The following is a 16,314-nucleotide window of genomic DNA, read 5'->3' on the forward strand; positions in this document are numbered from 1 at the left end:
TTCTATATCCTTTCTCTTTCACAAACTTTCAGACAAGCATAGTTATCTGATATCATCTTATTTCACATTTATTATATAATATACACAATATGTTTCAGCTTAGTTTGGACGATATTTATCGAGCGAGCGATCGTTTATTTTCCTACAATGATGTACATTAGCCATTACAAAGATGTTTTGTACTAATCCTGCGATCGCATACGCGAATAATCGCGAAAGTCTAAGAAATCTACATTTTTTCCAATTATGGGAATTATTATCTTTATTATCTTGTATTCCGCGGCATTTTCAAGTTTCGTGTAACGTTTATTTCATAGATTGCGATTGATATTCCAAAGAAAATGCTCGTTTTCAAATTAGAGGAACGAGGGAGAAACAGACGAATATCGGACTAATCGGGTGAGAAATGGGGACTCGCTTTTATTTGCAAATTTTCTTTAGAAAATATACCGCTAAAAACAATTCACGAACCTTGAATTATTATTTCTATTATTTTCTGGCGCCTTTGTACCTCGTCTGGGACCCTTATACTGCGACCAGAGATCGTAATTTAGATAATGTCGTTGAAACTGGATTCATGAGTTTATATCTGGCGGATTTCGCCCGTCTAAATCAGATTTTTACGAAATATTTATATCGTTACAACTGAGCGTGCCGCGCATATATATATATATATATTTTTTTTTCTTTTTTTAAATTACATACATTTTTCATTCTTTCGATCTTAGTACAAGAGCGCTTGTAGAAAACACTGTAGGTGCCAAGAAGCAAGTTCTCCGGGAGAAAAAGAAAACTTATGGGTCGATGTAGTTTAAATTCATGAAAAAGAAAAGCGCATGTGTCGTTTCTTTCTCTTCGGAAAAGAAACTCGGTGGTTGTTCATTCATTTACACAGACGACATAGGCAAAAGCCGAGAAACAATTAACTAATGTTTATTGGCATTTATATCTTTTTTCTATAGAGGCGACTTTGTGACACTTAAACCCATGTATTTTCTAGCGTTATCAATAACTATTTGGAAAAAGAAATTGCATTTGAATTCTATACTACAGTATTCTCATTGTTATGTGCAACATTTTCCAATAAAAAGTCGAAATTTTCCAATTTTAGCACGTACAGTATTTTCTACGAGAACTGTTCGTTAACGATAATCAAATTTAGCCTGACTTTTATTAGATGGTGAAACGTGTAATTCACACTCAGCTTATAACAAGTTAGATCTAAGAAAAATTTATTTTTTAGTTATTACGTTCGAGATCCGCAGGATTATCGTAATAACAGCCATATCTTTCGTCGACGCAAAAGTGTCTACGCGATTGTTATTTGTAATCTAGAATTAAATAGGCGGAAAGCCATGCTTATTTATCGATATCGAGATAGTCGATCGATTATTCGAAAGTACGAGGAATGAAAGTTCAGACGATCGAAAGTCCGATTCGAGGCATTCAAATAGAAAGTCCAGTTAACAGTATTTCGATAACCGAGACTCGATGAAAGTAGCTGTCCGTTTTCTGAAATCGATAGAAAACAATTAAAAAATCGTCATTATACCATCGAAATTCCATTCGTACGATACAGTGTTTCTTTGACCAATGTCTGTAAGCATCGATTGAAAATTTGAGATAAATTCTTTGTTGCTAGTTTTATTTTTTGAGAAAATGGAGATATTAAGAATTTGATAAAAACTACAGAAGATTAATCGTTAAAAATCGTCGCTATAAATACGTTACATCAGAAAGTCCAAGTTTCGATAATGTCAACTTGAGAGGAATAACAAAATGTTACGTAATATTGTATGATACTATAATAATAATTTATACTTTTCTTTTAGGCTCACAGCTTATTGCAAGCTGGTTATTACGATCTTATTCTTAGTTTCTTACGCTATATTGTTTTGCTATTTTATAGTGCTATGTTATAGTATTTAATTCTTTCTTAATAATCAGGGTGTATCTGTATGCGAATGTATAGCGTGGCGGCAAATGTTGTATAATATATTACTTCGTAATATAATAAAATATTATCACCTGTATAAAATATTCGACATTCCGATATAATTATAAATCAATTTTTCAATGCAATTTATATTACTATAGTGGTAATCGATACTCGCTTCTGTATACGTATATCCGTACATATTCTTTATTTATTTTATTGTAGAATATATTCGACAAAGTTGCAAATGTAATTCAGAAAAGTTAAGATGTGTAATTCCACGAAATTACAAAATGTATGAATTCAACAAAATTGCCAATATGCGGTACGTATACTTTAAACGCGAAACATTTGAACGATATATCAAATTATTCAAATAGAAATACAAATTTTCAAATGTTGTTCATCTCTCGTAACTTCGCGTAATTCACAATACAATCTACGATACCGTTAAATTCGAACGACCCCACTTTCCATTCTCAACCTACGTGTCGCTTCTACCGTTTCCTCTTTCGCGTATACTAACGTTCCTATCCTTCGTCGTTCCTTGACGTTACATTAAGAAGCAATAACAAAAAAAAAAAAAAAAAAAGAGAAAAAGAAAGCTAATTTTTATGACAAGTTTTGTTAAACACTTTTTTTTTAGCGACTATTTTTGTTGGTTACAGTAAACCTGGCAGACAGCGGAGACCAGAGGGTAGACATGACGCACTTCGATCTGTTGAAGGTCCTTGGAACCGGAGGTACGTGAACGAAATCCTTTATGGTAGCGATTAAAGTCCGCGGTAGGACGTACAACCGGTCCCTTTCCCCCGTAGCTTTTCGCGCTCCAACCATTTTAGCGTTCGTAACCGGTTGATTTTTAATTGCGATCGTCTCGCGTCTTGGCGACGCGACTATCGGGCGATTTTCCCTTCGGAGCGCGATAAACGCACGCATCGAACGTTTATTATCCGCCGATTCGCGCGAAATAGAACGAGTTTTAAGCATTGTTTCGATCGATTCCGCGTGAATTTTCTTTTCTTTTCCTTTTTTCTTCGACGTATGGGCTTTGTATAAATTGGCCGATTCAGGGGCGGAAGATACACGAGGAATGCAAAAATCGATAAGACGTTGGTGAATTGTGAAAATTACGGCAGTTTCGTTACGAAGAATAGACGCGGGATTGTACAGGATGTTTCGATAAATGTTTACATTATTACCCGATAAAGGAATACGCGATAAGAGATGCTAATATCTCGTTTCCGGTGCAATTCAAAGTTTTCAAAAATACTTCGCGTAAGTCGAATCGACGCGTAGTGTGCCGTATTCGTTGTAAAAGCATGCGAATTGAATTACGATGGAGAAAAATCGTTTTCTTTGCTTTTTTCTTTCCGCGTTTGCATTCAGATTAGCAAATACGAATAGTACGGAGTTTAAATAATTTAATAATAGTCGATAGTTTAAAGAACTTAACGAGCACACCGATTGTCCATTTCGAATTAAAAAATCCTCGTTGTTGAAACATCTTGTACAGCCCCGATCAAAGTTTCATCATTTATGACCACGTTAAAGATCGTTTGTATTTAATTGCTGATATTGGAAACCATCTACGCGGTTTTAATCAAACTTCGCTATTTTTATAAGTTTATCGTTTCACTGTTTATTACAAGTCTGTGCTTAGAATTTTATAAAATTCAGATAATAAAATAAATTTCTATAATTTTCCAGGTTCCATAAATTTTCGAAGATCGTTTCTATTTATAGCTTTCAGTCCAAAAACGTCCAAAAATATTGGTCAAAGCTTCGCCGTTTCCATCTTTCCGCTATTCACAAACTTCCATGTCCGAAATATGTATCGGTGCAAACCACTCGATAAACCAATCTCACTCGTCAATCTAAAAAATCTAAAAGTTCAAATTCAATCTCTTTTTTCTCTCACACCAACAGCTTATCGACACGCCGTGTATCCGAACCAAAGATACAACAAGTCCACTGAAATTTTGTGACAATACGAACCGCCGAAGTTAAAAAGGAGAAAGAGAAAAAACGACGATATCGAAGCAAATCTCAGCGCGAAATGTTCGTTCGATTAATAATCCAGACGAGATTCGTAATTGTTCTATCGACAAACGTGTTTCTCATTTAAAGAACGTTTGACAGTTAACGAGAAATAAAAACACGTTCTTACGTACAATACGAATAATCGTGACATAGCTTGCGAATTAGGTCATGATAGAAAGAGGCAAAAACGAAAACATTTTGCGCAGCTTACGGAAAAGTGTTCCTGGTGCGTAAGAGAACGGGCGCCGATACCGGCCGACTCTACGCCATGAAAGTCCTGAAGAAAGCGTCGATCATACAGAAGAAGAAAACGACCGAGCATACGAAGACCGAGCGACAAGTTCTGGAAGCCGTTCGGGACAGCCCTTTTCTGGTTACGCTGCATTACGCCTTTCAAACGGACGCAAAGCTGCATCTTATTTTGGGTAAATACATTATTTTTCTTGAAAATTATCGAAGAAATATTCGCCGGAGATATAGTTACAACGGGAAAGACACGAATAGGGAAAGTTCGCGTCTTTCGCGTAGTTTGCGATCGCTACTTCGAATAATCGTTTGATAGCTTTTCTAATCTTTGGAAAGCCACTATTTTCGTCTAAAATAAAACACGTGCCTGCGATATATCGCTCTATAGCAAAATATCTATTCCTCTTGAGATAACAATAAAATAGCTCGCTTATTTAGCGGTCGTGGCGCAGAAAGCCCTATACGGTATTTCGTTTTGATAAATTTTTCCAGTCTCGACAAAAATATATAGCCACTTGGTAATGAGCGTAGTTATACAGTGATAATTACAATTAACTCGTAAAAGGAAGTGCGCTATACGCTAAGTAAACAATTTTAAGTACAACTTGTTAACAGCAGCAAATATTTGGAAGATTGGAAAGAGAAGAACGCGTTTTAGCGTACATAACTTGAGTCAATTTAAAGTGCGCTTTTGATGTAAAAAATGAGTAATTAGCGATGTTAAAGTATATAAGAAAATATTTGCTTCTAAGAGGATAGGAAACGGTTAGTTTATCGAAAAAATTAATAAACCTTTTTAGCTTCAACAACGGATCAGACACGAATGATTTTTAAAGTTTCCACAACTATGCTTTACGTAAAATATTTTTATACGCGTCTTTTTATTCTTTATGTACGCGTTACAGTCGCGAGTATGCCATACCGAAAAAAGTACCTAAGAAAGCGAAAGAATGGACGGTTGGGAAGGTTTTTAGATGCCGTCCTGACATCATCGTCGAGTCGTCCGTGCAACATTGTGCAAACTTCCTCCCTCGTAGAAACGTGTAATCACTCGATGATTTCGTCTTCTCCTCAATTATTTTTCTTTAGATGACATCACAATGTACGAATTATTTTTGTTTCGCAATATGTAGGTCGTACGCTACTGTAACGTTTCCACGAGTCACTTGTCGTTTTATTCCAATTTACATGCATGGAAATTCATTAACGATAATATTTAAACGTTTATGTCGATTTTGAAATATGGACTGTTTCGCGAAGCCTCGATATTGAAAATAAATTATTCATATTGCAATTAATATTTAAAACGCAAACTTTCCCGAAGAAATTGTTTTCGGTATATTTTTTGTTCAGATTTCCAAATAATTGTAGAATACTGCGGATATTTTATCGGAAGTAACGATAAATTCTAGTATAAAAACACGATATAAAACTTTTTAGAATATTTATTTACGTCTTCAAACAAATTCTCAGTTTTACTTTAAAAAGTTTGAAACGTTTAATTTAAGGAACGATTCTGCGATATAACATTTGAAAATATTTCTCGGGTTTGCGTATTTCTTAAAAATCTAAAACAGCTAAAAAGTGAAATTTGAACACGCGAATTGGCATTAACTTTCTTCCGCAAAGTATTTCTTCGGTGATCCGTTTTGTTAAAGAGAGAGAGGAAGACAATCGACGAAAGAGAACTATCGCTAGTTATCAAAATATCCAAAAATAGTATCAGACATTTTCTATTCGCCAGGAGAACACGATTGAATTCCAAATCTCGCATGCGGCAGCTTTATCAATGAATATTTCATGCCTTACAGCGTTACAGCCCAATATCTCGTTGACGAGTGCCACGGAAGATAAATAGAGAAAATATCGTTAAACGTTTCGCTGCTTCTGCAGGCAATTATCTTTCTCTATTTTTTCTATTCCTTTCAATCCCTTCAACGTTCGCGATATCTTTTAATTCGAAAGAATTCACCGATGACGATCGACGAAAATAAATATTTCAGAAAGAGATTCGGTCGAGTCGAAGATCGTGTTCTCAGGCGTGTTGTCTAATTTGTTGAACGATAAAAATTTCGAATTTTTACAGATTACGTAAGCGGTGGAGAGTTGTTTACGCATCTCTATCAGCGAGAACATTTCACCGAGGACGAAGTACGAATCTATATCGGTGAAGTTATTTTGGCGCTGGAACATCTACACAAGGTAAGCATCGTTCTTCTCCAGCACATTGGAAAACTTACGCTACTCGAAATAATCGATTTAAGGCAATTTGTCTATTTAAAGATCTTTTCTTTCAAAACTTGATGTATGGACGAGACTTGCCACGCTTGTCGGAAATCAAGGCGTTTAAAATGCGATATAAGAATCGAATAGAAGCACGCGTGATTTTATTTGAAATTTCATTTCGGATCAATTTTCCAATCGAAAAATTTAAACGAACGTTTTATTTTAAGCTTCGTCTTAAAATCGATCGAAAGAAACAAAGCAATTAAGTACGTTTCTCGTATCTCTTATAGCTTGACGATTGAACTAAAAGCGATTGATTTTTTAATCTATCCATATCTAAGCTATTCCTAGTTATATCGCGCTTCTAATTTCATTTATACTAAACTTATTTGCGTACGTGATATCTGCTTCAACCGTGACCCGCGAGATTACACGAAAAGGAAAAACGAACGTAGTCTCGAATTTTGCAGTCCCATATTATTGCGAATATTTGCGCGTTACATGGTAAATTATTAAAATATTCCATTCTTATCGTACAACCTGATCGATGGAACATACAATGTTGCCTTTTCTGTTGCAGCTGGGTATAATTTACAGGGACATTAAGCTAGAGAACATTCTGTTGGACAGAGAAGGTCATATCGTGTTAACAGATTTCGGACTGAGCAAAGAGTTCCTGCCGCACGAAAGGGACAACAACGCCCGTGCTTACTCCTTTTGCGGAACTATCGAGTACATGGCACCGGAAGTGGTACGAGGGGGCTCAGCGGGACACGACATTGTAAGTCAGGATGAATTTACGTCACGATTTGTTCCCTTCGTTCTTGGAACTTCGTTATCGCGCCCGTACTCCCCGCCTGTCAGATACATTTTTATCGATTCGTTATTCTTTCTTCACTGGTTACTTGACAAAAAAAAAAAAAAAAAAAAAAAGAATAAAAAAAAGAGAAATGTTAAATTTGATGGAATCAAATTGTTGGAGAATGAGAAGATCGTCACTCGAAAGTTCCTATTTTGATATATTTATTTTGTGTAAAATGTTTCAAGAATGAATCATTTGTAAATGTTGCATTCTCTGCTGGCAAAGAATAAAGTAGAATTTACGTATCTTGTAAATATCGTGAGAAGAATCATATGATTATAATAATCAGAAAATGCGAAGATCGCGTCGTATAAGCACACAGTGAGAAAGATAATACAATTAGATTAATTAAAAAATATAAAGATAGTATAATATATACGCGAATAATGGATAAAAGAAATAAAAACTAGAAAATCTTGTATATTTAAAAATTAAACGATTATACTTATTGGAAGAGGTATTTAAAAGTGCAGAAATTTGTTACTACGGATATTAGCTTTGAATTTATAGAACGTTTGAGAAAGTGATTTGATTTTGATCGATGTCGAGTTAGTTTTTATTGGGTCGGTCAAATTACTAGGAAGCAGTGCTGCCTTCTTACTGTAGTAGCCCCTTCGGTTCTAAAGTTTCAAGAACAATCTGTTCAAAGAATTTTCTATTCTAAATATCTATTGATGGTCAATTTGCAGGCGGTGGACTGGTGGAGCGTAGGCGTACTAACGTACGAGCTGTTAACCGGCGCGTCGCCTTTTACGGTCGAAGGCGAGAAGAACACGCAGCAAGACATTTCGCGACGAATATTAAAAACAGAACCACCGATGCCGGGCCACATGGGTGCTACGATTCGAGATTTTATCCTACGTCTTCTCGTGAAAGATCCGCGACAACGACTCGGCGGAGGTCCAGGAGACGCCAAAGAACTAAAAGAACATACTTTCTTCAAGGAAGCCCCACCACCATTTAGCTGGGAAGCTCTAGAAAGACGCGAAATCACTCCGCCTTTCGTTCCTACAATTACTCACGAGCTGGACACCAGCAATTTTTCGGATGAATTCACAAAAATGATCGCAACCGACAGTCCGGCCGTGGTTCCGCCCAATTATGACAAAATTTTTAGAGGTTACTCTTACGTGGCGCCATCTGTACCGGTTGGAGACAATGTAGTTAGTAAAGACGTTATTAAAGAAGCCACGACAGCTAGTACAGAGTCTGAAATACCTTCAGCGTCGAACGCGCTGAGATTGGAGGAGTCCCCGTTCTTACAGGCCTACGAATTAAACCCTCTGGAGGAGGCCTTAGGAGATGGTAGTTACTCGGTCTGTCATAAGTGCAGACATAAGAAAACGTTGGAAGAATACGCTGTGAAGATTGTCAGTCGCAGACTCGACTGTGCAGGAGAGGTCAATTTGCTGAGAACCTGTCAGGGACACCCAAATATAGTCGAATTAATCGATGTCCATGAGGACAAAACGCATATGTATTTGGTAATGGAATTGTTGTCTGGAGGAGAGCTATTGAGCAGACCAAGGCCATTTAGCGAGCAGCAGGCTAGTAAAATAATGCGGCAACTTGCCTCTGCGGTCCTTTTTATGCATTCGAAAGGCGTGGTCCATCGAGATCTCAAGCCAGAGAATATAGTATTCGCTGATCAGAGCGAAGATTCACCAGTGAAGATAGTAGACTTTGGTTTCGCCAGGATAAAACGTGGCTGTGAGCCTCTACATACTCCCTGTTTCACTCTTCCATATGCAGCTCCGGAAGTGATAGGCAACCAAGGCTATGACCAGAGCTGTGATCTTTGGAGTCTGGGTGCTATATTGTACTCCCTGCTGTCTGGAAACCCGCCATTTGGGACAAATTCCCCAGACTTGGCCACCCGAATCAGGGCAGGTGAGATCGATTTCGATAGCGAATCCTGGAGTCACCTGTCTGACCTTACCAAACAGGTCGTCAAAGGCTTGTTGACCGTTGACCCGAGCAAAAGACTGACAGCTAGTGACCTGGTAAATCATCCTTGGCTAAACGAATCTAGTTCGTCCGAAGTGGCCAGTTCGGTCGATCGAACCACTACGGACAATTTGAATACGCTATCGGAGAAGCCAGAAGGATTCCGATTACGGGAAGTAGACGGTGCCAGGCTCGCCCAGCGCCGGAAATTGCACAAACGTTCTACTTCTAGTTCCGTATCGTCATCTGCCTCTACCACTTCCTCCAGCCAGTCTGTACAGCTTGTTCGACCACCCAGCACCGCAACTAACCTAGCGACTTCCGCCTCACCAGCGCAACCAAGCGCCTTCGATTTTGGCGAAGACAAAGTAAATGAATATCTCAGCTCTTTGTCTTCTTCCTCCGATTCGAATTCGCCAAGGATCATGCAACAGGAGTCATCTAAAAAACGTAAACGAGACGAAGATGAGGGGACCGTGTCGAGAAGTCATAAAAGATACGTGCGATATATAGAGGAGTATTACAACGGGACTGGCCCCGTGACCAGGTCCAGGAAAAGGAAACTAGAGGAGCAGACCGTAAACGAAGACGATTTATCTACGATAGAGTCTTGCGAGACAAATCACGTGGACTGCAGGGAGATCCGTCGGAAACAGAAGACAGGAAAACGACCCAAGAGGTTTACCACCGTCATCGTGGAATAAAAATTTACGCCACCTTTTCTTCGTATCTCTCCTATGTATATTGTATGCATTTTACGTAATGTGATGTCGTTATCTGCCTTCGAAGCTCGAATCGACTCGGGCAACACGCATTGCGTCATTCCTATTTCCGGGACTTTGCCCGTGAACTATTTGAATCCTGTACGAGTTCGTCATTTTGCGACATTTTGACTATTTTGTTTTTTATCATTAACATAGGGTGTGTTAAAAAAAGGTTTAGTTTTATTCTTTGATTCTTTAGCATTTTAGGTAATGTCAATTGACATATTAAGATTATGTAGACTGTATGATACATAACGATAGAATTAAATCGTATAACCCAATAAGGACCAATGAAATAATGCAATGCAATTATATAAATGCAATATTATTGAAAAACGTATGAAAGTGATTCATACATTGTTTTCTTAAAATATAAATTATGTATCAAAGTAGTATTTTGTAAAAGTTCACTACATAAATCAAAGATTAAAAATTTCCAGGATTCAAAAAGAATAGTTCATCATATCGTTATAAATAGTTAAATTTCTTTAAGATTCTTAAGATTGTACGATCTACGCGAAAGAAGAAATAACGACGAAAAGAATATTACCCAGATTCTTAGAATTTCCTTTCCGTAACATAATATAGAATTCAATAATAGGTTAACGTGATAATGTTAATTAAGCGTTGTTGTAAGCAAGTAACATTTCATTTTGTCGAGTATAAGAAAGGTTTGAAGTAAACCTTAAATGTATTTAATGTACTTTGATGAACTCGTACAAGGTTCTAAATGGAGTGTCCCAAGACGACACTGTTCCTTATCGCAATTTTTAAATTATTGTAGATACGTTTAATTTTATGCCATGCTTAGGGTTACGTATCATCGAACGAAACTACGAGAGATAGTATTTTAAGTAGAAAATAACGAATACGTGTTCCTTATCTTTTGAAGCCGCTCTGAATGTGGATGGAACTTAACCTAAAAAAGAGTATTCGTCGTTCTTAGATTACAATATTATTATTTATCCTATTAGAGGAGCTTCAAAACCAAACGAATAGATATTTTCTATTCTTGTCAACCATTTTGTAATAGATTATACGCATTATCATCCTTTTTGTATTAAATTTTTCAACCATTATCAATTTTCTATGGGCAAATATCTGATCAACTCATCGATATTGTGTATGTATATACAGAGTGTCCTATGGAACAAGACGTAGCGTTCGAACGATACAGGATAGAATAAAATTTCATTTAGAAAAATTGAATGGTTTCGGGGTATCATCCGATGCATGTGTCTTTTTGCAGTGGGACGCTCTGTATAATAAATTAATTCGTAAACGTTCTCGTCGCGGGGAAACGTCGATTTGTACAGAAAACACTGAATACAAGAAAAGCAAGATTCTCGCTCAAAACGCGACGAAAGATGGAACGGTCTCTCGAGATCGATTCCCTGTAGATTTATTTTCTTTCTTCGCGTTGTCTGTGATCAACCATGTATAAAAATGGAAACAAAATGAAAAAAAAAAGAACAAGAAAGTCGTCGAAGTGTTTGTCGACTTTTCTTAATCTTCGCTCTATCCCTGATCCTTCTTAGAGGAAATTAAAAGGCAAAAGAAGGGAATAGGAGGAGGAAAACGGAGGAAGGCGTAGAGAGAAAGAGGAAAAATGACTTTGCGTAAAGACTTTATGTAAAAAGAAAAAAAAAAAAAATTCGATTCGTGAAAATCACGCATAGAAAATGTGCCTCAAACAGACGATTTATAAGGCGTGTGTGAATATGGTGTACACGCGTTTCAATTTTCTTTGGGAAGAAACAGAAGGATCTTCGTTTATTTCGTATGAAAAAGGAGGTTATGAGAGGTTAGGAATGATAGAGGCGCGTGTATTCTCTATTTATTGTATCGACGCAAAAGTAAACGTATTGTGTTGTACGCGTCGATTATTACTATTAATTATATATATAATATATATATATATATGAAAAAAAGTATACACACAGACTCAAATCCAAACGGTTCTGTTTACACTAGCATATATTATATCGGATACATGCTATTCTTGTACATTAATTTTTAGCCTTGAATCTTTATAAGAAAAATATTATATACAAGAAGAAAAAAAAAAATATATATATATATATATACTTATACACACGTGGTACACACACAAAATCATATACCCGTGTACATTCTACGTAGAATGTTAAAAGATAGGGTTGATCAAAGTCATTGAGTATCGTAATGATTAATGGTACAATGTATCGTTTACATTACGACTCCTTCATTTTGTACGAATGTGTTTTACGTATTAATTACGTTCATTGATTATTTTTTCCTTTTCTTTCTTAATGATAAAATGATCGTGTGTATTATGAAAGGTATATTAACGAATAGATCATCGAATTATTTGTAATGAAATAGACGAGTTGGAGGGAATGGCACTTTGTTAGAAAACGTTGAAATTGAAGGTAGTTGAGATTTATTTTCGTAGTCTTCGATACTGTTTCGTGTGATTCAACTTCTTGCTGCTTCAGAAATTCATTGTATAAAAAATTTATTTAGATTTTCTGAATGACACGTATTTTTTTTTTTTTTTTTTTACACATAATTTACAGAAATAAATGTTTCGTTCTTTTAGTTGATTCGTCGTAGCAAGAGGTTAGAATAAGTATCATTGCGGCACGAAAGAAATTTAATTCTTTCATGCGTGACGATAGTTTGTTAGTTTTCGTTGTTTTTATTATAAATTACAATTGGTTATGCGGTGACTCATGGATATGTTCGAGTCCAGACCTTTTTACATTTAATTCTATAAGAATAAAACTCCGGACAGACGATTCTACGTTAAAAAATGAAATGTATAATACAGTTTTTACGTATGATTTTTCCCTTTTTGAGAAGTTTCAATTTGAAAATTCGTGGGAACCCCATCTAGATCAGAGTCTTTTTTAAAAATAAAATGTATATTTGTGTTTTGATGATGTTTTCAAAAGTGAGTCCAGAAGCTCATAAAGTCTCGTATAGTAAGGGGATCCGCTTACTTTGTTTATTCATTTTATGACGTGGGATCAACTTTTTAATATTGCTATTTATAGTTTTATCTTTTATACTTTAAAATTTATAACCCGATATCTTCCAAACCTGTTACATCTGCATCTTCCATACCAAAAATGACGTATAATTCTTTAAGTAACTTCCATCCATTAGTTTAATGTAGAGAGTAAACTTTAATTTGCGGCTAGTTTGATAAACATACGAACAGATCTGCGAGTCACGATGTATCGTCTTAGTGTGTAAGCTGAAAGAGGGAAGAAGGGTGTTGACTGCTGTGAAGAAAAAGTGCAACGTTAAAGAAATAATAATAAAAAATAAAAATAAGAAACGAGATAGGTGAAAAAGAAAGGATAGTGAAGACTGAAAATGGTTGTACACGGACTCAGGGAACAGAGAGACACAACCAAGGACATAAATTCTCTAAAAAGAAAAAGAAAAAAAAAACGATTATGAAAAGGATGAGAGCGTTCCACGTGGATGGAGAAACGCATGCTTCTACCAAAGACGACCGAAGTAAAATCGCTCTGCAAAGACCAAAAAAAGTCAAGGAAAAGTCATAAAAAAATCAACAAAAGATATAAAGAAGAATAGAAAAAACTTAATCTTTTCGAAATATCGTGAGGCGTGTAAATTTTTGCTGAATCGTGTGTGATTTTCCAGGCGTTAAACATATAAATAAAAGAAGATAAAGATGAAAAAGAGGGAAAGAAAGAATTATTTAAATAAGAAATGCATAGATATATAAAGAATATTATATATATTATATATATTTAATATAAGACTATATTCTAGAAGATCATATTTCTTTAATAAGAGGATATTTCTATTTAGGGATCATACGAGTCATTATTGAGTCCTTAATAAGTTGCAATCAGTTGAATCGTGTCGAGGAGAAAAACTGATTTTTTCTAGATACATATATCACTGTTATGTTATTAAAAGTAATTAACAGAAAGAGATGGAAGGTGAGGAAGATAAAAAATAAAAAAAGCAGAAAATTTGTAAAAATATGTATATTTGTACAGGGCGTCGAAAGAGTCTAGTGCACATTATTTTTGGTAATTCGAAATTGATCGAATCATCCATGTCAATATGTTCACGTTCGTTAGGTATACGTTACGATGTTCCTTGAAATAACAACTCATGGCATTTTTATTTCGTTTGAACGACGGCTTGTACACGCATAGTAGAGTTTGTTTGTTTCTTTTTTTTTTATGTATATGTATTATATTATGATTTTCCGTGAGAGAAAGACCGAGAGAGTATTCTTCGGCGACATGTGTTCTATTGTTCGTAGTTTCGATCGGGACTTTTCCCCTGTCCATAGATAAAATTGTGCGATAGACTTTTCAGACATCCTATATACATATATTATATATAATTATAGCTTCTATTATACGATAAAGAGTGCTGTTCTGCTATTATAAGTACGTAAGAGAGACAAGGTACCTTTGTTACTACTGGTTGTTAAATATATCATAACATAATATTTATTTACATAACGAATTTTTTACTCGCTTCATATATCCCAGATTTTACGGCGAAGATAAACGCGGTTAAACGCGTTTTTAAGTATATTATTTTATTTCACTCATTTCAATGGTTTTTGGAAATTTTGGTACTGTTTATTTCATTATATTTAATCTTGGAACAGTTTTCTTACTTCTGCGTTCTTGTATTTTTATTTATTTTTTTAAGAAAATTAAATTATACCTTGTGTTGTAAATACTTGAGTCCTTTGGCTTTATAATTTTGAAATTTGAATCGATAATATTTTATTTGTAGTGTCTTCAGTTGAATAAAATTTTTTGATGGAAAAAAAAAGTCAACCGATCCTGCCAGGATTCGAACCTGGAATCTTCTGATCCGTAGTCAGACGCGTTATCCGTTGCGCCACAGGACCCAAGTTGCTAACAATGTCTATTATTTGTAAGATAAACATCACCTATGAAAATTATGAAAACATTTTCTTATGCGTATTCTTACTTTAACTTTAATTATAATATAACAAAGGAAATTCAATTAATTTCCAATTTAAAATAGATTATATAAAAAAACTTAGGCTAACGAAATTATTTGTAATGCTGTTATCTTTGTTTTTAATACCTTATGTTTTTAATGCTTAAATAAACAATTCAGTATGTAATAAGAACTCAAAATTGTAAAAGGATAGTGATAATAAAAGTAATAATAAATATACAAATGCATATTTTATTCCTTAACCTCAAAATTAAATCGAAATACATTTTGTACATTGTCAATATTGATACATTTTTCACTAAAGTTCAAAGGATGTGTCACAGCCTGTTTTTCTTTCGTAGATGCAGAAGCAGCCTTCCTTACAAATACACATTTCCTATTCTCACTGGGCGGAGATATAAACTTAATAGAAGATGCTGTTTTGCCAAACTTTTGCTCGTCCAAAGCCATTTTTTCTCTGTAATTCCCTAAAGTGTTACGCATTATTTGCCTCTTTCTTATCAGAGGTGCAGTATTACTTTTTAGAATATTTATATTTTTATTTAAGTCATGTGCCTGCCTCTCAGGAAGCTTTCCAGTGCCCAAACACATTTCTAATTGTTGAATACACCAGCATAATTCTACTTCAAATTGATCTTCAGCTTCCTGGCTCAAACCACTATTAGTTTCTGCACCAACGCTAGCTGAATCTGCTAGTTTTGGTTCTGCATTTTTTTTATTTGCTGTCGGCTTCTTAGCATTCTGAAATTAGCGTTTATTGTAAAGTAGTGATTATTGTTATTGTTAGTCATGATTTAGTCTAGGTTAGAATTAATAAAACATATATTTTCTTTTGAAATGTATAGTAATGGAAAACGAAGATCAAATTGATATACCGTTCTAGGTTTTGGAGGCATTTTTTATTATTGAAAATGGAGTAGTTCAGTATCTTGTTTCAATTACTGAAGTATTTTTGGTTATGTAGTTTCTGGTAGAGTTCCTGTGTTGACGTCGCTAGCCATCGTTCCTCTAAGTTTTAGTAAATTATCACTAGATGGTAAAGCATTTGTATCATGGCGCGAAATTTAATTTTTATATAAAGAGTATGTATTATTTTTAAAAACGGTAATTCAGTTATGAATTTCAATAAATTTCTTGCATATAGTGGTACTTGATATATAACGAAAAATTCTTTTTTATTTGATTGAGAGGCAGTTAGTTAAATAGAATGATACGAAAAACAAGATTTAAACATAAATACTGTAGACTTTTGTCATCGCTTTAAATAGATGCAAATGAGTATTCACTCGTTGTGAGATTTATATTACACAGTT

General features: G+C 35.1%; 2 protein-coding genes and 1 non-coding gene across 6 annotated transcripts in view; 1 reads left to right on the plus strand and 2 right to left on the minus strand.

Moving 5' to 3' along the window:
• The window catches only part of LOC100647851 (ribosomal protein S6 kinase alpha-5), a 53,935-nt gene extending 40,447 nt beyond the window's left edge, over positions 1–13,488 (plus strand). For all 4 annotated transcript variants that reach the window (XM_012310877.2, XM_012310880.3, XM_003397113.4 and 1 more), the window contains 5 exons: positions 2,605–2,679; positions 4,186–4,404; positions 6,312–6,427; positions 7,032–7,232; positions 8,003–13,488. In XM_012310877.2, coding sequence (XP_012166267.1) covers positions 2,605–2,679; positions 4,186–4,404; positions 6,312–6,427; positions 7,032–7,232; positions 8,003–9,964 — 2,573 coding nt within the window. In that variant the 3' untranslated portion in view covers positions 9,965–13,488. The remainder of the gene's footprint in view (positions 1–2,604; positions 2,680–4,185; positions 4,405–6,311; positions 6,428–7,031; positions 7,233–8,002) is intronic.
• Positions 13,489–14,851: 1,363 nt separating this feature from the next.
• On the minus strand, positions 14,852–14,924 carry TRNAR-ACG. Its single transcript has one exon. It is a non-coding gene; the product is annotated as a tRNA-Arg (tRNA).
• A 288-nt stretch (positions 14,925–15,212) lies between these two features.
• LOC100648056 (UPF0488 protein CG14286) lies at positions 15,213–16,090 on the minus strand. Its single transcript, XM_003397114.4, has 2 exons — positions 15,877–16,090; positions 15,213–15,742 (listed from the first exon to the last, which is right to left on the minus strand). Exons 1-2 carry the CDS (start codon positions 15,895–15,897, stop codon positions 15,233–15,235), a joined length of 531 nt encoding a protein of 176 aa, XP_003397162.4. The 5' UTR covers positions 15,898–16,090; the 3' UTR covers positions 15,213–15,232.
• Between the last annotated feature and the right edge of the window lie 224 nt (positions 16,091–16,314).

The sequence above is a fragment of the Bombus terrestris genome, chromosome 8, assembly GCF_910591885.1.
Source record: "Bombus terrestris chromosome 8, iyBomTerr1.2, whole genome shotgun sequence".
Taxonomy (NCBI): domain Eukaryota; kingdom Metazoa; phylum Arthropoda; class Insecta; order Hymenoptera; family Apidae; genus Bombus; species Bombus terrestris.

Bases quoted from the DNA above. Each gene is read 5' to 3' on its own strand.
- LOC100648056 (XM_003397114.4), bottom strand. From the start codon at position 15,897: ATGCCTCCAAAACCTAGAACG. The intron at 15,743-15,876 runs GTATATCAATTT...CGCTAATTTCAG, and splicing joins TGCCTCCAAAACCTAGAACG to AATGCTAAGAAGCCGACAGC.